The 24,593-nt window shown below is 43.3% G+C and overlaps 1 protein-coding gene across 1 annotated transcript in view; it reads left to right on the plus strand.

Annotated features, from left to right (window-relative positions):
* The first annotated feature begins 2,261 nt into the window (after positions 1-2,261).
* KCNA7 (potassium voltage-gated channel subfamily A member 7) overlaps positions 2,262-24,593 on the plus strand; it is a 35,357-nt gene continuing 13,025 nt past the window's right edge. The window contains exon 1 of the mRNA XM_061589661.1: positions 2,262-3,395. Within this exon, the coding sequence (XP_061445645.1) occupies positions 2,820-3,395 (576 nt within the window). The 5' untranslated portion in view covers positions 2,262-2,819. The remainder of the gene's footprint in view (positions 3,396-24,593) is intronic.

Below are 24,593 nucleotides of genomic sequence, written 5' to 3' on the forward strand. Positions count from 1 at the left end.
TGTTGGGATCTGTTTTCAAATGGGCACACTGTGGGGTAAAGCAGAATCAATCTGCAATGAGCTTTTATTTTCAGAATGAAACCAGTTTTTCAAAAACGTTTTTCAGGGGCAAAAAAATATGCAATAGATCTAGATTGTGTGTGGCCGATGAAGAAAAAACAAGTACTCAAGTCTCCATTGATTCTAGAATAAAATGTTGTGCGTATGGCTGTGCACAGCCTGAAAAGTTCTGAGCTGTGAGTTGCTCAGCATCCATCTTGCTCCTTTAAAGTTCCCTGCGGATCAAGACATTTGGTCATGCCCTTTATCATAGCATGAAAAGGAGCAAGAACACTAGCAAAAAAATATTCTAAAGTTGGTAACCTGGCTAGTGTAAGAGAAATGCTTGAGGTGTATACATCATCACCACCACTTGTTATTTATAAATACATCTAAAACATAGTGGCCATTGTACATGGATAAAATGAACAAATTCCTGCCTGCCGATTCACAATCTAAAAAACAGGAGATGAAAAGAGAGAGAGAGCAGTAAAGAAGGGAAAGTAGAAATTAAAGCTGAAATAGTTATGAACCTAATGATAGGAAGAGAAATTATCAAAGAAATCAAATAGAACATCAGGAAGGAAATAAAGGAGAGATGCATTTTTAATCAGTTCTTAAAGCAGCACAAAGAGGACAATCAAATATCTCTAAACAGACAGAGAGTGGCATGCACAAGGGGCTGTGAGAGAAAAAGCAAGGAAATGAGAAATAACACAAAGGGAATGAAGGTCTAGGACAAAGCTTAATGGCTGGGAGAAGAATAGAGATAAACAAAAATAGTTTAGAAGAGAGAAGATCCTGAAAACAAGTAGAAGGAGTTTAAACTTAATACAGAGGTGAGAGGTGTCATTTGTGCAGGGTCGGCCCAGGACATTTTGCTGCCTGAGGCAGAGCAGCAGTGTCTAGGGATAGGCAAGAAATTAATTTCAGTTTGCATTAGCACTTTCCGAAACGATATGAGAGCTGAAACACAGCCATCCTTTTAAATTTGGACTTATATGAATTTTGTGATGCGCAAATGTTTTTACAAAATTGCATATATTAAGGGAAAGTGTGCATAAAAATGAATATATTAGTGTAAATAACATACAAAACATTATATTAGGAAACATTGCCTGAAAAAAGGTGTGCAGTAGTCAAAACTGCATGCAAAAATGGTTTTTATTACAATAAATTTGCACAAAAATGCTGATGGATTTTCATGAGGATTTTTAAAAAAATTAAAAAATGGCAAGTTGCTGCAGAAATGTGAAGAACTGAATTTAAGTTTGAAAAATGGGAGAAAACATGGGAGAACTGAAATTGACAGATCCTTCTATCCCTAAGCAAATCCCTCTGCCCCCCCCCCCAAGGTCAAGGAGCATAGAACACAAGGCTAGTTGAGTTATTTTGGCCTTTGAGACAGGAAGTTCCACAAGTCCCAGACTATGGTCTGAAGGCACATAAGTACAGCTCCCTGCTGGGTCAGGTCTGGTCAGTGACTGGATGGGAGACCACCTGGGAACCATATGTAAGCTGCCTTGGGTTTCATGAAAAGAAAGGTGGGATATAAATTAAATAAATAAATAAGTGCTTCTACTGCTGCCTCCCTGAGCGGAAAAATATAATTAATTAAATATAACTGTTTGTTGCCCTTTCATAACACGCAGTCACCTGAGGCAGCTGCCTCACTTTGCCTTATGGTAGGGCTGGCCCTGCATTTGTACATCTACATTTTCTATCAGTGTAAATATTGGCAAGCAAGGATAGGACTAGTTAACTGAGTGTCTGAGAAGTCTGGCGCCCTAAATATCAGTTAGCGTGGCAGGTCCTTGGCCTCTAATCCAAAGCTTACAACAACCCTTGAGTCCTCCTGAGTCTCAGCCTGTGTGTCTCCTCATGTAGTAGCAACTCATGAGACCCTCCTCTGTTCTCAGAGACCCAGGTGTTTTGGCATAAGCACCACCCTCTTTCTAGAGAGCACAAGAGTTCTGGCTGGCAGTCCTCTCTACCAGCCTGAAGGTGCTCTGCCCACTCCCTTCTCTGCCCCACGCACTCTGCCTGCCCCCTATGTCACCACCATTCCAGTTATTTTTAGTTCTCCCCTCTTCTGATCAGTGTACTGCTGGGATTGCTTTTAGACATGGGGATGGGGGAGGTGCTGGGTTTTTGGCAAGGGGGCCAAGAGTCTGTACCGTCCTGGGCAATCCGATACCTTTAGGTCTGAGGAAAGTGTTTACAGGCAGAAACCTTGGACGCTGGCACTAGAAGGCAGGGGTATTCTCAGAAAGGGGACATAGAGAAGGGCAGTGGGGGGGAATCTAAATTGTGGGTCTAACCCCTTTGGAACACAAATCAAAGTAAGCTTGAATGCCGTGGATCAAAGGGTACAGAGTCAGGGGGATGACACGTGGGTGTCAGTGGCAGGAGACTGGCTTTACGAAAACAAGTTCATGCCAAGAAAGGAAAGAGATGGTGTGAAGTAGAGAAGGGATAATAAGCAAAGGAGGAAGAGAGAGAGAGAATCAAGCCAGATGCTAGATCAGATATGCGTGAAATGAGTGAATCAGTGAAAGGAGAGGAAGGGGAGTTAAGACGGCAGGAAAGGAAGAGAGAGATGTCATCTGAGATACAAATAACGGCATGAGTGAATTGATATTGGAAAGTGTACAGAATAGCTCGACAGACAACTCAGGGAAGCCAGCAACCATCCTCTGGAGAGGGACTGGGCAACAGGGTGAAATCTGAATCATGGCTCCTGACCTCATCCCAGGATTGCTGTAGCTGCCAACCCTGCCATGGAGAAGCTATTACCACTGACAGCAGGGGACAATGAACCCATTGTCCACTGTGGGGAGCATTCCCACAAGGACTGCTGTGAGCGGGTGGTGATAAATGTTTCAGGCCTACACTTCGAGACCCAAATGAAGACCTTGCGCCAGTTTCCTGACACCCTACTAGGTGATCCGCGACGCCGTGTGCGGTACTACGACCCACTGCGCAACGAATACTTCTTTGACCGCAACCGGCCCTGCTTTGACTCCATCTTGTATTATTATCAGTCTGGAGGGCGTCTCCGACGACCAGCCAACGTCCCCATTGATGTTTTCTTGGAGGAACTCAAGTTCTATCAGCTGGGAGAGGAGGCTCTCACTAAATTCCGAAATGATGAGGGCTTCATTAAGGATGAAGTGCAGCCCATGCCTGAGAGGGAGTTCCTCAAACAAGTGTGGCTGCTCTTTGAGCATCCAGAGAGTTCGCAAGCTGCCCGCATCATCGCATTAATCTCAGTGTTGGTCATCCTCATCTCCATTGTGATCTTCTGCCTGGAGACCCTTCCTGAGTTTCGGGATGAGAGGGATATCTCATTGCCGGTGAGTTGTGAGCACCATGTTTATCCTTTTTCTCTATTCTTAACTCCAGTTTTTGCCTTCTCTCTTCTCTTAGTGGTGCTGCCATAACATTTTTAGTAGGTTCAAAATCAGGATCAGCTCTAAAGGGTGGAAAAGTTGGGCCTTTGCCACAGCCCCAAGTCCAGCAGAGGGCCTGCTGCCCTAGCAGTGCTACCATTTCCAGTTTGTGCAGAGTATCCAAGAGGATCAGATGCAGCCAAACAGCATGCTCTCTCAGGTTAGGGGACCCCATTGTGGGTGCCACCCCCAAGGGCCCCCAATCTCCTGGAGTTAGCACAGCTGTTTTTTAAAAAAATAATCAAAAGCTATATTGAATAAATAACAAACAGGTTTATATGGGGCCAGCACAGTTAAAATTATTTCCTCTCCCTTAAAACAGTCACATCATAAGTTTCCAGATGTTATACACTCCTGATATTTGTCCTGAGCCCCTACTTTTTCCACAGAGCTTTAAGTTCTATTACATGCATTTCAGAACTGAGACTTGGAATTCATCAACTACCATCAGCAAAAATAATTTCTACACTAAAGTTCAAGTTTTTTGTGGGGTAGGTAGGGGAATAAAATACCAAATGTTGTATTTGATACATGAAAAATGTCTAATGTGAATTTCATTTTTCATTTTAACCCTTTTTATTTCCTGTTCACCCCCATTGCTTTCACCTGAAAACCTTGGGTTTAGGATATTTCCTTTATAAAGAGTGATAGGGATATGGGCAACTGGGCAAGTCCTCAGTCTATGGACCCAAAGGTTCTTCTTAAGGCATTTTCTCGGCCCCAACATCTTACAATATAAATTCCCCAAACAGACTGGATCTTACCTGTGATTGTGGGGCCCTTATACTTGAATTGCATGTGACCACCTGTGAATGTGGACTCAGATGGTTTCACTGTTGTCAACTATTGGAACTAACAAGTGGCCATTCAAACCCTGTTGATGAGTCAAATAAGTGAACATTTTTAAAAGAACTCCAACATTCCTGTCTCCATCTCCCACTATGCTGAAGACATCCATGTCCATATCAGGATATCTCAGGGTCATAATTAAGATGAAAGTAGTAGAATTAGGGAGGAATCACAAACTGTTATAGTTTGGATCAATAAGTATTTTCTGTGAGGCTGCGACATCCTGCAATTGTGGAACAATGCCTTAGCCACAAAAGTCATCATCCCACAACCCTGAATGCTCTGCTTTCAGATCCTTAGCATTTCTTTTCTCTTTCAACAGCAATCTGAATCCCTTTGAGAAGGGTAGTAAAGGTGGATTCACACAGCTTTTGTTATAATCTAGGCATAAATAAATGTGGCAAAGGATAATGGGAAGAGTCCAGCTCCAACATAAATTGGGATTAATGTTGGTAGGCCCACAATAATGTTGGGCCGCCCCTTCCCATGTCCCAGCTCCACATGTTAGGAAGTGTACAGAAACGGCCATTTAGCAGTGTAAGAAATATTTGCATGAATCTACACTTTAAGGATGAATGTTGTGAAAAGATGCTTCAAGCTTGTCCATGTCTACACCCTTAAGTTGTAGACCTTCAGAAGCCTCAAATCATGATGCCATTTCCAGAGCCTCCATCATCTACATGATGTGCCCAAACCCCCAGGCACTGTTGTGTGATTCTACTCAATCTTCTGATGCTGTGGAATGGCCACACTGTTTTCTCTCTCTGCCTGGATTGTGTCCCCTTCATTTCCCATGACCATTGGACCTGTTTTGATGGTGGGATGTACAGCAACATTTTCCTTAATATAACTCACTAAACATTGGCTGATATTGACTTAGACCTGGAGAAGAGGAATGCCACTTCCAGGGCGAAGCTGGTTAGACAAATAAGATCCATGTGACAGGGAAGGGATAGTAGTTCTTATGAAAACCTACAAAAGTAAAGAATTGAGTGAGGAATCTCATAACAGTGGCCAGTCAGATTACTGTGTAATATGATTAGACAGGATGATTTAAGAAGAATAGGGAGACTCCAACATCCTGGGAACAGGAAAGGACTGTATTGAGCCAAGGCTCATCTCTGGATGATGTGCAGAATGCGTTTTCCCCATCATTAAGTAAGTATAACCCATGTGATCCGCCCTGGAACCTTCTGGTGAAAGGCAAAGAATAAGAATAAGAATAAGAATAGAATAATGGAATAATAGAGTTGGAAGGGGCCTATAAAGCCATCAAGTCCAACCCCCTGCTAATAGTTATAATAATGTACAATGAGGTGGCTACCTCAGACAGCTGATGTGGTGTGTCATGAAAGGGCAGTAAATTAATAATTATTTCACAGATCACCGTTGTGTTTTTGCTGCCAAGGAAGAGGGTGCTTTGGGATTTGGTGCCTCAGGCGCCAAAATACTCTGATTAGCCTTGGGCACTATGCGCACCATTACCTGGGGGGAGGGGCACAGTTTGCTGCTCCCCCCTCAGGAAGCAAAATATATCTTGGGGCAGCTCTTGCATTAGCACTTCACTTATTAGAAATTAACCACTGAATAGAGAGTTCAAAATATATCACACAGAAATCTCAGGGACAGCTGGTCTCTTCCTCTTCCTCTCCCTGTCTCTAAGACAGTTTATCATGGGGTTCCAAATCTCATATTTGTCTTTTATCAATATGGAGGAACGAAATATTTTCAAGGAAGTATGAGTGGACAGGAAGTAGGTACTTAACCCAGCCTCAGCTGTTTCTTCCTAGTCCCCAACTCCAGCCATCCACCCAGCTCTGAGTGAGACTAAGAACAAGCGCATGTTTGCCAGTGTAATTTGTACTTGTGTTTTAAAAAATCACCTTTCTAGAAACGTTAGAGTCATTTCAGACCTCTCAGACCTTCAGAAACATTCAACTGCAAGTCGATGGGAGTATTTGGCAGAAGAAAGTTGCAGCGGGGAAACCAGTGGGCAGAGAAAGGGTTAAGCATCCCCCTCTCCCTACTATTTCTCCAGGCAAAAATGCCCACTGTCAAAGCTGAGGAAATTTACTAAAACTGGTCATAAGGCTTTGTTGCATACATTTGTGTCCCAAAGTTGGTTTACCCTAAACCTCTGAACACTTTTCTAGAGAACTCTGGAGTCCTGGCTCCCAGCTGTAGTGTTTTCCTCAGGAATTGAAATGGGGTGTGCGTGTAGGGGATATTGTTTAAATTTTCACTGAGTAGTTTTCAGGGGGATGAGATCTGGAGGGTGAGCCCATCACTTTTGATAAATGTGGACTCAGGGTATGGCACCATTATAAAAAAAAAAGGTTCTCATCCATGACTATTTAATTAGATTTAACTGAAGACGTTTGAATTAAAATTATCTATGCATACACCAAGGGTGGGGAACTTGTGGCCTCCAAACATTGGACTACAGCTCATGTCAGCCCTGGCTATTGGTCATGCTGGCTGGGGCTGATGGGAGATGGAGTCCAGCCACCTCTGCAGAACCACAGGTTCCTCTTTCCTGATTTATACTCATCTTGTTTTCTAGTTGTAACATTGCACACCACTGATGAATTTCTCAAATGGAGTGTGCTCATTTTCAGTCACGTGTCTGGTAATTCTGGTCCTTCAATTGATATAAGTGAATTCCTTCACATGATCAGGCAGAAGGCAATTTCTTTCAAAACACAACATTCTATTTAGTGGTGAGAATGAACACTGAACTGTAGTTGTCATGGCTGGAAGTATTTATTTATTAATTCTTATAAATATTTATACCTCACCCTTCTAGTGCTTCTATACCACTTGGAGCAGCTTACAACAATTAAAACCAATTATAAAATATAATAACATTCCATAAATGTAACAATATGATAAGACAACATGCGGCTCAGTAGATAAAACAAAGCCACAGGTAATTATCTATATGGTAAAACAAAGGTCTGTTGGAATGTTATTTTATTACCATCCAGCAAGGAGAGGAGGCTAATTAAACACTCAGAGCAAAGGATTCCATAATTTGGGCACAAGCACTGAAAAGGCAACAGATCAATTCCTACTTCATTCATTCTGGGAAACAAAGGATCGGATCCAGACTCAGTTAGCTGCCATTGAATGGTTAGTTTCCCATTGAAATAAATGGAACTTTAAGTCATGACCAAGTTGTCCCACTGATTTCAGTGAGACCCAAGTGCAACTAACACTGGATCCAACCCAAATGATTTTTCTTTTCAACTAGAAAATGATAACACTGCATCTGAATAGGGTTCCATCTGAACTATACATTTTAAGCAGTACCATTCCTGATAGACTGAAACCAGGATGTTCTGATGTCACTAGTTGCTCACCATCACCAAATAATAAATACTTATTTTCAGTTGCCATGATATCAGTAGAGTGCAACATTATGGCCAAACTTCAAAAAATCTGTTCCATTGTTCAGTGCAGTAGTTCCCAACCTTTATGAGTATGGGACCCCCTTTGTAAGCTCAAAAATTTTTGTGACCCCCCCCATGCTAATGTAATTTTAGTCTCTGTTAATTGAAAAAAATGGAGTGTGGCAAAATCATATCTCCAAATATTCCTTTCCATTAAAAGCTCCCTGCAGACAGGAAGGTGTTGCTTTCTTATCTTAATGCAAAGATCTAATCAAATTGGTATCCCCCTCCTCCCGCCACAGTCTGAAGATGTACAGTCCTGCCTCCCAACACCAGTAGGTTACGGTGTTGGACTAAGAACCAGGTTCAAATCCTCATCCAGTCATGAAGCCTACTGAGACCAGACAGAGTTTCTCAGCCTGACCTATCTCACAGGGTTGGTGTAAGGATAAAATGGAAAGGGGGAGGGAACCATGTGCACCACCTTCAGAACTTGGAGGAAAGGTGGGATATAAATGCAATAATTAAATAAATAAATACATCCCTGCTGCACTACCAGGATCCCAGCCTCAGCCAACCTGCTGAGCTTTTTTTTCCTTTTTCTTTTTAAAAAATACTAATCAAGAAGCAGCAATGTGTTAGTGATGGGGATGCTAGATTGTGCACTGCAGACAACAAGGTGCACAGACTGAGGAGGGGGGTTAGCACTTTTAGGCCTAGGGATGATAATCAGAACTGATGACTTGGTTAGCATGCACTTGGAGAATGAAAAGAGCAGAAGACAGATCAGTGCACACACGCATGCACACACACAACACACCTGCCCCTCCTGCAAGCCTCTGCAGGCGTGCACGCATTTGGGCATGTGGGAGTGGGGAAGCCCTCAACTGCTGCAGAGTCTTGGAGAGAGAGATGGGGGGGCAGAGTGTAGGTGGAAGAAAGGAGGGATGCTGGCACACACACTTAGCCTCAGAAATGAGCAAGTCCTGTGCTTCCTCGCTGCTTCTTGGCTCTGTCTGGGCTGAAAGCTATTGCTTCGTGTGGGTTTGTGAGGGAGTGTATGGTTGTGAGTGTGTGTGTATGTGTGAGTTTACAATATGTGCCTGGGAGGAGCCAAAATCAATTGGGAGGATCTCTGGAGGCTCCAATTAACGTAGTGACGGGTAAAGGGAGATATGGTGTTGTGTGGAGGACTTGCCAGGTGAGGGGAACACGGCCCAGACAATTAATAGCTGTGCCATGTTCCGGTCCCCCACGCACCCACAGGATTGCTGGTTGCCCTATCAGCCAGCTCTCAGATCTCCGGAAGCTGCTTTTAAATGCCAGATCGGTCCATAATAAGACCTCTCTCATCCACGATTTAATCGTGGATGAGGGGGCTGATCTGGCATGTATAACCGAGACCTGGGTGGGTGAACAGGGTAGAGCTAGTCTCTCCCAACTGTGCCCACCTGGGTACTTGGTTCAGCATCAGGGTAGGTTTGAGGGCCGGGGAGGGGGGGTTGCTGTGGTCTATAGGAGTTCCATCTTTCTCTCCAAGGACCCTGTCCATTTAGCTACTGGTCTGGAGTGTTTGCACCTTGTGTTGGGTCAACGGGACAGATTGGGGATTCTGTTGGTGTACCGCCCACCCTGCTGCCCAACTGACTCCCTAACTGAGCTGACAGAGGTGGTCTCGGATGTGCCGTTGAGATCCCCTAGACTTTTAGTGCTGGGGGATGTCAACATCCATGCTGAGGCTGCCTTATCTGGGGTGGCTCAGGACTTCATGGTCTCCATGACAACCATGGGGCTGTCCCAATACGCCATTGGCCCAACGCATGTGGCAGGGCATACTCTGGACCTGATTTTTGCAACTGGACAGGGTGAAGGTGATCTGAAGGTAGGGAGTCTTACATCAGCCCCTTTGTCATGGTCAGATCACCGCTTGCTGAAGTTTAGACTTACAGCGACTTTCCCCTTCTGCAGGGGTGGGGGACCTATTAAGATGGTCCGCCCTCAGAGACTAATGAATCCGGATGGTTTTCAGAAGGCTCTGGGGAGTTTTCCGGCTGATAAGGCTGGCGCTTCTGTCGAAACCCTGGTCGAACTGTGGCACACTGAAGTGACCCGGGCAGTTGACATGATCGCTCCTGAGCGCCCTCTCCTGGGTAGAGCTCATACAGCTACGTGGTATACTCCGGAGCTGAGAGCGATGAAACAGCATAGGAGACGGCTTGAGTGCAGATGGAGACAAACTCCTGATGGATGCAACTTTGCACTGGTAAGTGCCTATACTAAGTTATATTTAGTGGCAGTGCGGGCAGCAAAAAAACAACATTTTGCTGCCGCTATTCAATCTTCTATCTGCCGGCCGGCGGAGCTTTTTAAGATTGTCCGAGGGCTATTACATTCTGGCCCTAAGGACATGATAGATCCATCTGAAGCCTGTTGTAATGAATTTGCCAGGCACTTCCAGGACAAAATGTCTTGCATCCGTCAGGACTTGGACTCCAATGTTATAGCAGTGGATTTAAATGAGGCATCCGGAGCACAGTCTGGTCATGTTTTGTTGGATGAGTTTCAATTGGTACAACTCGAGGACGTTGACAAGGTGCTTCGACAGGTGCATGTGACCACTTCTATACTAGATCCTTGCCCCTCTTGGCTGATAAAAGCTAGCAGGGTTGGAACCGCCGGCTGGGCCACGGAGGTGATTAATGCCTCATTACGAGAGGGAGTGGTCCCTGGTTGCCTGAAGGAGGCGGTGGTGAGACCACTTCTGAAAAAATCTTCCTTGGACCCAGAAATTTTTAACAATTACAGGCCGGTAGCGAACGTTCCATTCCTGGGCAAGGTTCTAGAAAGAGTGGTCGCGGACCAGCTCCAGGCACTCTTGGATGAGACCGATTATCTAGATCCATTTCAATCGGGGTTCAGGCCCGGTTTTGGCACTGAGACGGCCTTGGTCGCCCTGTATGATGACCTCTGTCGGGAGAAAGACAGGGGGAGTGTAACCCTGTTGATTCTCCTTGATCTCTCAGCGGCTTTTGATACCATCGACCATGGTATCCTTCTGGGGAGACTCGCTGATTTGGGAGTTGGAGGTACTGTATGGCAGTGGTTCTGCTCCTATTTAGCGGGTCGTCTCCAGAAGGTAGTGCTGGGGGAGTCTTGCTCGGCGCCCTGGGTCATCAAATACGGAGTTCCACAGGGGTCAGTACTATCCCCCATGCTTTTTAACATCTACATGAAGCCGCAGGTGCGGTCATCAGGAGTTTTGGAGTGCGTTGCCATCAGTATGCTGATGACACACAGCTCTACTTCTCCTGTTCATCCTTTTCAGGTGAGGCTGTCATGGTGCTGAACCGATGCCTGGCTGTGGTAATGGACTGGATGAGAGCGAATAAATTGAAGCTCAATCCAGATAAGACTGAGATGCTGTTAGTGGGTGGTTCCCCTGACCAGATGGGAGAGGCTCAACCTGCTCTGGACGGGGTTGCACTCCCCCTGAAGGAGCAGGTCCGTAGTTTGGGAGCTCTTTTAGAACCATCCCTGTCACTAGAGGCACAAGTAGCCTCGGTGGCACGGAATGCTTTCTATCAACTTCGGTTGGTGGCCCAACTACGTCCCTATCTGGATAGGGAAAACCTTGCTTCAGTTGTCCATGCACTGGTAACCGCAAAATTGGACTACTGCAATGCACTCTACGTGGGGCTGCCTTTGAAGACAGTTCAGAAGCTGCAGCTCGTGCAAAACGCAGCGGCCAGATTGCTAACAGGGACTCAGAGATGTGAACATATAACTCCGATTCTGGCTCGCTTGCACTGGCTGCCTATATGCTTCCGGGCTGAATTCAAAGTGCTGGTTTTGACTTATAAAGCCTTACACGGCTTGGGACCACAATACCTGGTGGAACGCCTCTCCCGATATGAACCTACCCGTACTCTGCGTTCAACATCAAAGGGCCTCCTTCGGGGGCCCACCCAGAGAGAAGCCCGGAAGGTGACAACAAGAAAACGGGCTTTCTCTGTGGTGGCCCCCGAACTATGGAACTCTCTCCCTGATGAGGTACGCCTGGCGCCAACATTGCCGTCCTTCCGGCACCAGGTAAAAACCTTTTTGTTCTCCCAGGCTTTTTAACAACATTTTAACAACATTTTTAACATCTATTGTAACACCTACATTTGCACTTACGCTCTTAATATTTTAGTAATTTTAATTACTTAACATCTTAACATCTTAATACTTTTAACTGATTTAATACGTTTTAATATTTTTAGGCTTGTGTTGTAGTTGTTTATATGTTTAATTATGTTCTACTACTTTTGGTATATTGTTTTTAAGTTGTTGATATATGTTTTTACTTGTATATTGGATGTTTTTATGTTGTGCACCGCCCAGAGAGCTACGGCTATTGGGCGGTATAGAAATATAATAAATAAATAAATAAATAAATAAATAAATAAAAGCGAGATCTGGGTGGCCTCGCAAATAATAATTTTTAAAAGGAGGTGGCAGTGAAGCAGGAGCCAAGAAAGCCAGGCAGGCTGGCTGTCAGGAAGGAAGGGGAAAACAGCCTTTCCTTGCAGCCTTGCTTCTTTTTGCTTCATGAAAAGCCCTCTCCTGTCATTCTGAGCAAGGGCGTTGTCAGCAGCGGCAGTGCAAGGAGATGGGAGTCGGCAATAGTAATCCCTCTTCTTCCTGGTAGCTTTGCCCTCAGCCTCCTTCGGCGTCTGCCACATGTTTTATAGGCAGACACCTGCCCTCAGCGTACCTAAAAGTCACTCTGCCACTTCAGCAAAAGTCCTTCCGTCTTGTTTGGAGCAAGGGGCAGGTGTCGTCTGCAGTGGCAGTGGGGAGCAGACAGCATCCAGGGAGGGAAGACTTTTTAATAAAATAAATAAATAAATAAATTCTTTACTGTTCGTGGCCCCCACAGGTTACTTTGCGGCCCCACTAGGGATCATCGCCCCCAGGCTGGAAATCACTGTTTTACTGTATTATGGTCCATCATTGCATCACCTTAAAGCCCCTAATGTATCTATATGCCCTCTAAGCCCCCATCTGCAGTATACATTTAAAGCACTATCATACCACTTTAAATGGTCATTGCTTCCCACAAAGCATTGTGGGTACTGTAGTTTGTTAAAAGTCTGTGTCTGTGTTAGAATTGCTTTTAATATGTCTTTTAATATCTTTAATCCTTTTTAAAAAGATGTTTTTAAAGTTTTTTTAAAGTTTTTTTAATGTTGTTTTGTTTTAATGTATTTTAAGGTCTTTTTATGATGTTTTAAAGTGTTTTTAGTGTTTCTGTTTGCTGCCCTGGGCTCCTGCTGGAAGGAAGGGCGGGGTATAAATAAAATAATAAATAAATAAATAAAAGGTGTTGAGAATTCTGAGGAGACTCTCATGTTCCTCTCATAGCTACAATTCTCAGAGTGGTCTAACAGTCAATCTCTCCTCCCAGGGAACTCTGGGAATTGTAGCTCTGGGAGAGGAACGGGGGTTTCCTAACAACTCTCAGCACCCTTAACAAACCACAGTTCCCACAATTCTTTGGGAGAAGCCATGACTGTTTAAAGTGGCATAAAAGTGGTTTAAATGTATAGTGCAGAAGGGACCTAGTTCATCTTTTGGGTGAGGATATTCAGATGTGTGTGTGTGTGTAATTCTCTGGTACCTCCATTCACTTTATCACCACCATGGATTCTTCTTAAGAACTTTCTCCTCCTACCTGGCAGATCCTCAAAGATAGTCTAGGTGTCCTAACTAGCTGTCCAGCAAGATTTCTCTGGCGCCTGCTTTCCTGCTGGTGTGACTGGCACTAACCTAATGCTTGCTCTGCAGCAGTGGGGAGGGGGAGTGCAGGAGCAGGTGGACCAGATTAACATTCTTGGTGCAGTGTTCACCATCAAGGGACCCTGACAGCAGTGGGATGGGGGAGGGAGTAGGAGATAACTGATGTAATGTTTCTGGCTTTAAAGGCCAAAAGTATCTGGCTTCTGAGGCCAAGAGGGGAATCCCTGCAGGGCACATTGCCATGCAGCACCCCCACTGCCCCTTTCCATCATGTGCTGCTGTCCAAGGTTTCTGTGTCACACGGACACACACATCCCACACCTGGTCTCTGTTTCAGTGCAAGCATGTACATTATCCATAGAAATGGCTGAGTCTAATGCTTATGCTGCACTCCAATCACATTTTGCAAAGCCAAGCCATTTTCTTCTTTTAGAGAAACATGATCCATTTCGGCACTTTTTTTAAAATCCTGAATTTGGGGAGTTTTACAATAAACTTGATATTTAACATCTCTCAAGGAAGGAGTCACCATAACTTGGCAGAAAGGTCTAATGGGTCACTAACAGTGGAATTCTATGCATGTTTACTCAGAAAATAAGATGTTAAAATGTTTATTGTCCTCAGCTGTACACAGTAGCTGAGCCAACCATTTGCTAATGACAATAGCTTTTTTAGCCATAAAGATGAGATACCCTGTGCATAATGCAGCTTGGAAAGGTTTTCTTCTGCAGTGATTAAAGATTTTTCTTCATTAATTCCAGACATCCCCTCCAACCATCCTTTTTATTGCACATTCATGATGATTTATGCTCAGGATGCTATCCAGGCGGTCATATGCAATCCCACTTTCAATACTGTTTGCAAGTGCAAATGTTTCTGTGGCACTCATACTGCTTCATTTCCAGTCAGTGCATATCCTGTAAATTCCTGCTGAAATCCTGTAACTTTTTATGTAACCGCGAATAATCTTTTTTATTTTTGTTCTGCTTTTGTTGTGCTATAGTCCCTCCAGACAGCAATAATGTAGTAGCATTGGAAAAGCACCACAAAACAAAATAAAACTGAATAAATCCATCATTAATTCACTGTTATTGTGTCAATAATATGTTGCAGAATACACCCAAAATAAAACCCCAGTTTGAAGGGGCTCTTGGTTTTAAGTGATTAATTGCTAACTGATTATCGTTAATAATCCAATATTTCAGTGAGGTTAGGTTTTGACCCTTTTTCATGAAGGTAAGCATTTATTTCAGTTCCTAACACAAATGAACGTTTTCTGTTTCGAAGGTATGTATTTAGAATGTTTCAGTTAACATATATTCAGAGAGAGCAGCTCTGATTAAAATCCAGCACTTTCAGCAAAATTTGGAACAACCCCACATCCATTTATTTTTAGTCCTCATAGACTGCAAAGGAAAATATAACCTAGAAATTAATGAATGTCTGGGTAGATGTTTGAAAGACTTCTTTTATCAATCACAATTGCCAAGTCCCAGCCCTTCCCCCCCTTTTAAGTAGCGCACACACACCCTTTGCAAAATTCCAGATGTGGCAATTAAGGAAAATGAAGGTTACATGCATTTAAATGTTAAGCACATCATTAATTGTATGCCAATTAGAGTTTGATGGTTGCAGAACTGCAAAATTTGGAATTTGTATATCTGCATTCTGATTGCATCCTTTAGTTAACACTTTCAATCCTAATATTATGGACTGATTTGGGGACAAACAATTAAAACTTTTGACTCTGGGAAAGGGCCACACCTTAGTGGTAGAGCATCTGTTCTGCATGCAGGAAGGCCCCAGTTTTTATCCCCAGCATCTCCAAGTAGGGTTGGGAGAGACCCCTGTCTAAAATCCTGGACAGCTGCTACCACTCAGAATAGACAATGGTCTGGTTAGAACAAATCTTGGCAACTGCTCATTGTTACTGAAGAGAGATTTAAAAAAGGACCAAGGAGGAAGAAAGCAGCTGCAAGTTCCATTCTGGGAGCCCACATAACACATAGTCCTGGCAAGCCATAGTTTGGCTTACTGTATCATGTGAATCAGCCAGATCAGATGTAGGGAACCTTTGGCCCTCCAGGTGTTACTGGACTACAACACCCTAGTAAGCATAGCCAATGGCCAGGGATGATGGGAGTTGTAGTTCAGCAACATCTGGAGGGCCCAAAGTTCCCTACACCTGAACTAGATGGACCAGTGTTGTGACTCAGCATAAGACAGCTTCCTGTGTTCTATACGCCCTTTCACTGACTATGACCTCCTTCACAGATATAATGATGTCAGGCCAAAAAAACCAACATGATACACCAGCATTTAAATGTCTAAACCAAGCCTATGTGTCTTTCAGTGCTGGCTATCCTTAAACCTCATTCATATCCAAGAGGAATGTCAGATATAAGATATGGTGCATTCTGCTCTGTCTATGTATGTTCTCTTTCATCTATCTTTCTCGCCCCTTTTATTTCGTCTCTCCCCTGTTCTCTCTTACATCTCTGTGTGCTTTAACACACATGCAGACTGAGCATATACAGGTGGTGTTCATTTAATGTTTGTGTATATCTACCCCCTCCTACAGCTTCTTAATAAATGATTAATTAAAAAGAAACATCTTTGTTTGACTTGATGGGGGCCAACCTGTGGTGAAGCAATCATGCTAATGCTCCTCTGCAACCTAGTTTGCAGGTTGCCATTCATGGAGTGTGTCAATGCTGCCAACCTCTGTCAAATGTTTCAGTGATATTTTAAATGTGGGATGAGCTGTGTGAGTTGCATCATGAACAATCGCAGGACCACTTACTTTACTGTAGAATGACCTGCAATGCAGGTTGAGTAGACACATTTCACAGATCATAGAAATTTGCTTATGCATATGCAAGGCTATCATGTCTACTTGGAAGTTAGTCCCACTGAGTTTAGTGCAGCTTACTCCCCCAAGTGTGTGTTGCATCCAACATTAGTTATAATGACACTAATGAACATGACTAATTTAAGCCCATTAATTTCAGTGGGCCTCCTTGAGTACAATAGAATTGTAATTTGCTAAGCTTACAGGTGCAATTAGAGTTTGGTGCAGTGTTAAACAGTTAATCAAAGCTGCAGAAAAGGATAGTTTATTAGATTCCCGGTTCTGTTACTGTATTCTTAATGTATGATGTGCAAGCTTTTGAGTTACGCAGACACCTTCCAAGAGCTGCGTAGAAAGAATGGTGGTTAAATGGAAGTCATTTTGCACATGACACTAAAAGCACATTATCTACATATTAGCATGTTGTTAATTGGTTGTATCCAATGTTAATCATACTCAGAGAAGACCCAGTAAAATTAATTGACATGTCTAACCTAGGACCATTAATTTCAGTGAGCCTACTCTGAGTAGAAGACAGAAATTTCTAATGCACTTTATAAGTAGACAGAATTCAAATGACAGATGTGGCAAATGCAAATAACACAAAACACAATTTAAACATCATATGTGCAAACAGTCTAAGTCTTTGGAGCCACATGATGATTTTGGGCAATTTAAAAACCTGAATTTCAAGGAAGTTAACAAGCACAGGGCTGACAGATGCCCTTCATGTGCATGTATGCATCCAGTAACACAAAGGGGCTTCATATTTAAATCTGCTCACCACCACTGATGCACAGAGGGGCCAGAGGCTGGTGGTGGAGCTCATGCTTTGCATGTGGAACATCCCAGGATCAATCTCCAGTTAAAGGATCTCAGCTGGCAGGGCTGAGAAAGAACTTGGAGAACCTCATGGAGGGGGGTTAGGGGAACAGCTGTCTAAACGGTGGGGTCCAAGGCAGGGGTCTTCTGGATTTATGGGCTGAGAGTGGGTTGGGAAGCTGATGGAACAGTGCCTGCTATAATTGAAAAAAACCCAGCAGGGGATTAGTTGAGTTGTGGGGTTGAGATTGTATGTGATTGCTTGTGAGAACCTAGTTGGCTTTGGGAGATCAGAATATGATCATAGTCTCTTGAGAGATCAGCTGTAGGAAACAGACATATGCCCAGTCAGCAGAGAGAAGCTGGCCTTGGAGGAAAACCTTGGGGGTGGATTCAGACTAAGTTAGTCAAGCTTTAGTCTAAGGGTGGAGAACCTGTGGCCAGATGTTATTGGATTCCATCAGCCCCAAGCAGCATATTCAATGATCGGGGGTGATGGGAGTGGGAGTATGGCAAGTCAGGAGGACTGCAGGTTTCCCATCCCTGCTTTAGTCTCATTGAAATCAATGGGGCATTAGTTGTGTGACAAACTCCACATTGATTTCAAAGGAATGAAAGTGCAACTTAGTGTGGATCCAACCCACTGTCTTTTTAGACTAGCCCTATCTCATAAGATTTGTTATGTTGTTTGGTATTTTAAAAAATATGTGTGAAATAGGAATAGTTTTGTGGTCCTATTTCTTAGCAGAGATATAAATCAACCAGAGAATCAACCAGTCCACCCTTTCCCTCAGACACAATTAATAACAGACACAATCTTCTTAAGTAAAAGATAAAGAATGTTTACTCACAACCTTTCATATGTTCAGGAAACATAGGCTCTATCTTAGGTGAAAGAAAAGTAAAAGTCTCTGTTCATTATAATGGTCATCTTGAGAGGAGCATGTGGCTGCTTCTCTCTCCTCAGGCTTAACGGAGAATATGCAAAAACTACCAGACAAAGGAGGAGGAAGAGAAGCCAGGTAACCCCACCCTTTAGGAAGTTACATCACTGGTAAACAGGTACATGGGATATTTCCCAAAATATCCCTTAAAGAGAACATGCAGGTTTGCTTATTCTAACAATGTATATATTTATATTTTGCCCTTCCTCTAAGGAGCTCAAGGCAGCATGCATGGATCTTTCCCCTCCTCCATTTTATCTTCACAACAACCCAGTGAGGTACGTTAGACCAAAAACAAGTGACTGGCTCAAGGTCACCAAGTGAGCTTCATGGCTGAGTGGAAATTTAAGCCCAGGTTCCTCCAGTCGTAAGACTCTAACCCTCTGTACCACTGGAAGCTAAACTGCCGCTCTCAGGTTATTTCCAGACAACCTGTTTGTTGAACACTCATTTTAATTGCCCAAAGTTTGCAGGAAGATTAGACAAAGTCAGCTGTTTAATAAGCATTTATTCTAATTTGTTTGTAGGGAGGTTAGACAATGTTGCGTCTAGCAAATGTTATCACACACTTTCCAATGCATTTTCCTGTCATTCTCCTTATTGCAAAAAGTCTGATTTTGGGGGGCAGCAAGTTTGTTGTGCAAGAGCTTCCAATCCACTATAATTGTGCAACCAGAATGTGCTAGTATGTGACTGAATCCCACCCCAAAATAGCCACGGTCTAGAAGCTCCCTCAGTTTCTTGCAGGAATGGGAGGTTATAATGCATTGTACATCCATTTCCACTTCATCACTTGGATGTTTCGGTATCTGCAAGAAAGGAGAAAGCACTCGAAAGCATCTCTTTGAAATTTAAGGCTGGCCATATTAGGGAACCACATATACAACCTACTTTAGGGATTTAAAATATGGAGTCACAATTTATTATTGATTTAGCCACATTATGATATCGCAAAATGTATCAGATACAGGCCTTTAGGGGGGCATTAGAACAAATATAAAATAATGAAAAACTTTAAAAACATCAATAAGGCTTTTCCTATTATTGACAGGGGAAACTGTGTATATGTGTGTGTGTGAGAGAGAGAGAGAGGGTTTTTTTTAGCAAACTTCCAGAAGTCTTCTGTCATTGTATTTTGTATACTATGGGACCAACTGTATAAAATCTAAGGAGCTCTAGAAAAAAAAAGGCACAGTATGAGGAATATTATAAGGGTGGAGTTTCATTGGTGCTCGAGCCAAAGCCCTCCCTCACAAATTTAATATAGGGTGCTCCGTGTTCCCATTTGCAGCCCCTTGTGAAACGCCTTCCTCTGAAGGGGTGCAAGTGTGGAGCAGCCTGCATGTGGCTGCTTTCCCCCACAAGTTGCTTTCCCCCGTGATATGGGTCACTCACAAGATATTCCTTTCACAATCTTGTCCTGCCTTCCCCGTCCCCTTGGAAATTTGAGAAGCTGACACATCTGTGGAGTTTGTTATCTTATTCTGGTCACCACCGTCTAGAAAGCCATCAACACCAAAGGCTAATTACTTGGAACTATATTCGGCAAAGCAGTTTTATGTAATGTTCTGATTGCAGCCTGCGGGGTTAAACTGAGGCATGACTATTGCTGTGCCAAGCTAGTTCCCTCTGTTATTGAGTAGGAGTTTCCCACACTCCCGATACACATATATATACACATGTCTAATTAAAGAGGCACGTATCTTTAGTTGCTATGGTGAAGCTGAGTAGTAAGACCAATAGAGTTGTTTGGGACCACTCAAATAGTAAGGTCACAAAGCAGTAAATTTAGCAAACTAATATTTTACACCACCTCAATGGCCATTTATTTATTAATGTTTGAAAGCATCCCTGCAAATCAGATGCTGAGGTTTTGGATTTGTAATTGAAAATTCAGCCAACTTTGGGTTTTGTTTCAATGCTATGCTGCAACCCTTGCATGTCTGATTTTGTGCCATGATGAGGCTTGGTCCAGTGGCTTCGTTTTCTATGGCTGGTGTTTTATTTACCCCACTTAAGTTGCTTTCAGATGACCTGTTTACTGAGCATTCGTCCCTATTACTTTGCAGGGAGATTAGATGACATTGGCTAATTAATGAGTATTCATTCTGATTTGTTTACGGGGAAGTTAGATGATGTTGTGTCAAAGCAAGTGTTCTTCCACACTTTCCAGAGCATTTTCCCATCACTTCCTTATAGAAAAGCATCCGCTGTTTGGGGAAAGCAGGTTTGGTGCGCAGACCTCCCAATGAATCAACTAAGATTGAGCAACCTGAATATGTTGGTGTGTGATTGAATCCCACCCAAAAATAGCAACAGTGTGGAAATGCCCTTAGTTCCCCCCCCCATTTTCCCATGAGGCCCTGCTGACCTCTGAAATGTTATGGGCCCAGGTATTTGAGACAAAGGTCGCCTCCCAATGACCTATTTATTGAGCATTGATCCTGATTTGTTTGCAGAAAGCTGTGGGGAGGTTAGACGATATCAGCTATTTACTGAGCACCCATTCTGATGTTTTGCAGAGAGGTTAGATGACATTGGATGAAGCAAATGTTACCCCACACTTTTCAGTGCGTTTTCTCATCACTTTTCTTCTTGCAAAAAGTCTGATGTTTGGGGGGAAGTGGATTTGTTGCAGAAGAGCTCTAAATTAACTTCAGTTCTGCAACCTGAACTTGTCGGAATGTGACTGAATCCCACATGAAAATAGCAACCGTCTGAAAGTGTCTTCAGTTTCTTGTCCTCCTGTCATCCTGACTGCAGTATCCCTTTTCCAGATTTGGAAGGAGCTTTGTGAATTACCCTGTTCATGTTGACTTAAATTGTCAAAAGTCTATGAAGACCAGACGTAACATCTTAAGGACACTGAGACCGATTGGAGAGAATGCCCTTAGCATTAAATAGAAAACATACCTTTCTGTGTCACAATAAGTTCTGAAAAATCCAGTAGCACACATCCCTCTCTCTTGTCCACAAAGAAGTTTTCGACAGTTTTTGTGTTATGTGGATCTTTAAAATTTATGATTTTAAAAAGCAGACAGCCCACCTAAAGCATAAAGGGAGGTGCAAGACTGATTGAACCAAGATCCAACTTGCTGGTATGAATATGAAAAGCAAGCTACAAAGCCAAGTAGGGCCGGCCCTACCATTGAGCAGGGTGAGGCAGTCCATCTATGGTACCATTTAAATGGCAGCTAATTGTCAACTATGTCATATTTTTACCACTTCCAGTGGTTCCATATAAATGAACAAGTGTTATAACACTGCTGTAATATAACAAATATTGGTGGGATGTGGGCTGGCACAGCACAGCAGGCTGTAGTACAAAAATACACTGTCTCTGTACTCTGCTTTGTATAGAAATATGTGCCTTGCAATTAAGGAGGGGTTAAACTCAATGCTACCTCCCTGGTTTAGTAACACTCTACTTGTCTGTAATTCATATTACTGGAAATCACTAATATTAGTATATCTGCATAACATCATAATGTTAGGATTAGATGAAGCCTAAGATGGATTATTTATTTTATTTAAGCTTAAAGCCTGCGCCTTCCAAAGATTCAGCATGGATAACACTAAAAGTCCATATATGTACACAGACAAGCGCTCTCACACATACGCATATACCTCTGCAAAAGCCCTGAGGCATGAAAGCAACTTGATCCTGTTTCATCCAGTTGTTTCCCCCAGGACAAATGTGGGTAGGACGTTTGAGGGTTCAATAGGAGCATTTCTTCATAGGAAACACATTCCTTCGCTTTTCATTTGCATCGTCCACAGTTCCTGCTCAAAAGTTAGCTGCCAATTGCTTTTTCCTATTCACACAAGCAGCCATTCCTCTGGGGAGGATTAGTCTCGCCTTTTCCTTATGGCCCCTCCATCTAATTATACATTTCCACTCCCTCTGGTTGCTAGGAGTCTGTTCTACAAGCTGCAAAAAAAAACCCGGAAGTGTGAACATCTGTGTTTTTCCTGGCAGGATCCAGCTGAAATACAAATCTTTGTTTGAGCAGTGTTATGCTTTTGCACACAAGTTACAGGGAAAAGAAAATAATGGCACCATTTGAGGCAACATAAAAAAGGCCAGCAAAATGGAAAAGAACAACTGGAAGTTGCTTGTCAGCTTACAGGAAATAAAATGAACAAAGGGAAGATGAGGGAGTGGGCGTGGACAGGGGAACAATTGACACACCCACCTAAAAGCATCAGAGCAAAACGTCTGAAAGCACTAGGGCTTATCTACACAGTGGCTTACTGTGTGTTCGGTGCTATTCACATCTCCTTTAAACTTGCATGGTTCACATGACTTTACCGGCAAACAGAAGCTATTACACAGTTTTCCCCCTGTATATCCGTACTAACTTGATCCACTGATAATACGAAAAAGGAAGAAAAAGTCTTCACTCCCTTTCTCTAGTGCTTGCAGATGCTTTGCTCCGATGCTTTTAGGTGGATGTGTCAATCATTCCCCTCTCCATGCCCACTCCCTCCTCTTCCCTTCTTTCATTTCATTTCCTGTAGGCTGACAAGCAACTTCCAGTTGTTCTCCATTTTGCTGGCCTTTTTTATGTTGCTGTAAACAGTGCCATTATTTTCTTTTCCCTCTAACTTGTATGCAAAAGCATAACACTGCTCAAACAAAGATTTGTATTTCAGCTGGATCCTACCAGAGAAAACACAGATATTCACACTTCTGGGGTTTTTTTTTAAGGAACTTAATGCAGCTGGTAGAACAGACTGAGAATGCTTGGTCACCTTAGCAACCAGAGGGAGTAGAAATGTATAATTAGAGGGTGGGGCCACAAGGGAAAAGCAAGACTAATTCTTCCCAGAGGAATGCCTGCTTGTGTGAATGGGAAAAAGTGATTGGCAGCTTACATTGAGCAGGAACTGTGGACGATGCCAATGAAAAGTGAAGGTAAATGAAGCTTTTTTGCTACAAATAAATGCTCCCATGTAGATGAGCCCCTAGAGAAAGGGAGTAAAAACTTTTTTTCTTCCCTTTTCTTATTATCAGTGGATTGGGTTAGTAGGTATTTACACAGGGAAAACTGTGAAATAGCTTCTGTTTGCCAGTAACATCATGTTGAACCATGCCAATTTAAAGGAGATGTGAGTAGCACCAAACACACAGTGAACCACTGTGTAGATAAGCCCAGAATCACAGTACTAATTTCCTGTTGGACTAAAGATAATGTGAATTGAGACAGCACCAGGCTGGGGCCAAGCCTCCCTGCCCCGCATCCATAGCATTAGTTACACATACCCCAACACATTGACAGTACAAAGAGATGCAGGGAGCTCTGTTTGGATCAGGGGATCAGCATGCTGGCACATCTCTCAGGGTCAAATGACACATTTTGCTAAACATGCGCTTTTAAGGGTATGCTGACTGCCTAATCCCCCCCCCCAAAATCCAGACAGATTGGGGCCATGGTATGCAGGAAGAGTTGCTTAATCTTTCCTCCCCATGCCATATTCCAGCTGAAAATCCTGAACTCCACTAATTGCTCCCTGAGGTGCTGCATGCAGTAGCCACCGCATTCAGGTTGGGGGAGAGAGATAGGAGCTTGGAATCTATTCAGGCAACAGGTAGGGAAAGAAAGGGGGAACTGCCTCTTCACATGTGATGGTCCCCCACCATTACATTCACTGGCTGCCAATTAGCTACCGAGCCAAGTTCAAGGTTCTGGTTCTGGTGTACAAAGCCCTATACAGCTTGGGACCAGAATACCTGAAAGATCGTCTTACCCATTAGATACCCAGTCGATCACTACGTTTTGCAGATGAGATGATTTACCATCTTATCAGGAGGTCCGTTCTGCACAACATAGGAAAAAGGTAAAGGTGAAGAAGGTGTCCCCGCACTTGTAGTGCGAGTTGTTTCCGACTCTTAGGGTGACGTCTTGCGACATTTACTAGGCAGACCGTATATATGGGGTAGGATTGCCAGTTCCTTCCCCGGCCTTTCTTTACCCCCCAGCATATGCCAGGTACTCATTTTACCGACCACGGATGGATGGAAGACTGAGTGGACCTCGACCCCTTTTACCGGAGATTCGACTTCCTCCTTCCGTTGGAATCGAACTCCGGCCGTGAGCAGAGCTTCAGCTGCGTTACCGCCGCTTACCACATAGGAAGCGAATATTTAATGTAGTGGCACCGACCCTTTGAAATTCCCTCCTCTTAAATATTAGACAGGCACCATCTCTGTTATCTTTTCAGTGCCTACTGAAGACATTCCTCTTTCAACAAGCCTTTTAAGTGGAGACCCTATCCCAGTCTGCATCTGTGTTGGAACTGCTTTTTAAGATGTTTTTAAAGCTTTTTTAAAAATATGTTTTTAAATATGTTTTGTCTCAATATATTTTAAAGTCTGTTTTTATGATGTTTTAGAGTGTTTTTAGTGTTTTTGTTTGCCACCCTGGGCTCCTACTGGGAGGAACGGTGGGATATAAATTTA

This window comes from Rhineura floridana, chromosome 11 (genome assembly GCF_030035675.1).
Source record: "Rhineura floridana isolate rRhiFlo1 chromosome 11, rRhiFlo1.hap2, whole genome shotgun sequence".
In the NCBI taxonomy this organism is placed as follows: domain Eukaryota; kingdom Metazoa; phylum Chordata; class Lepidosauria; order Squamata; family Rhineuridae; genus Rhineura; species Rhineura floridana.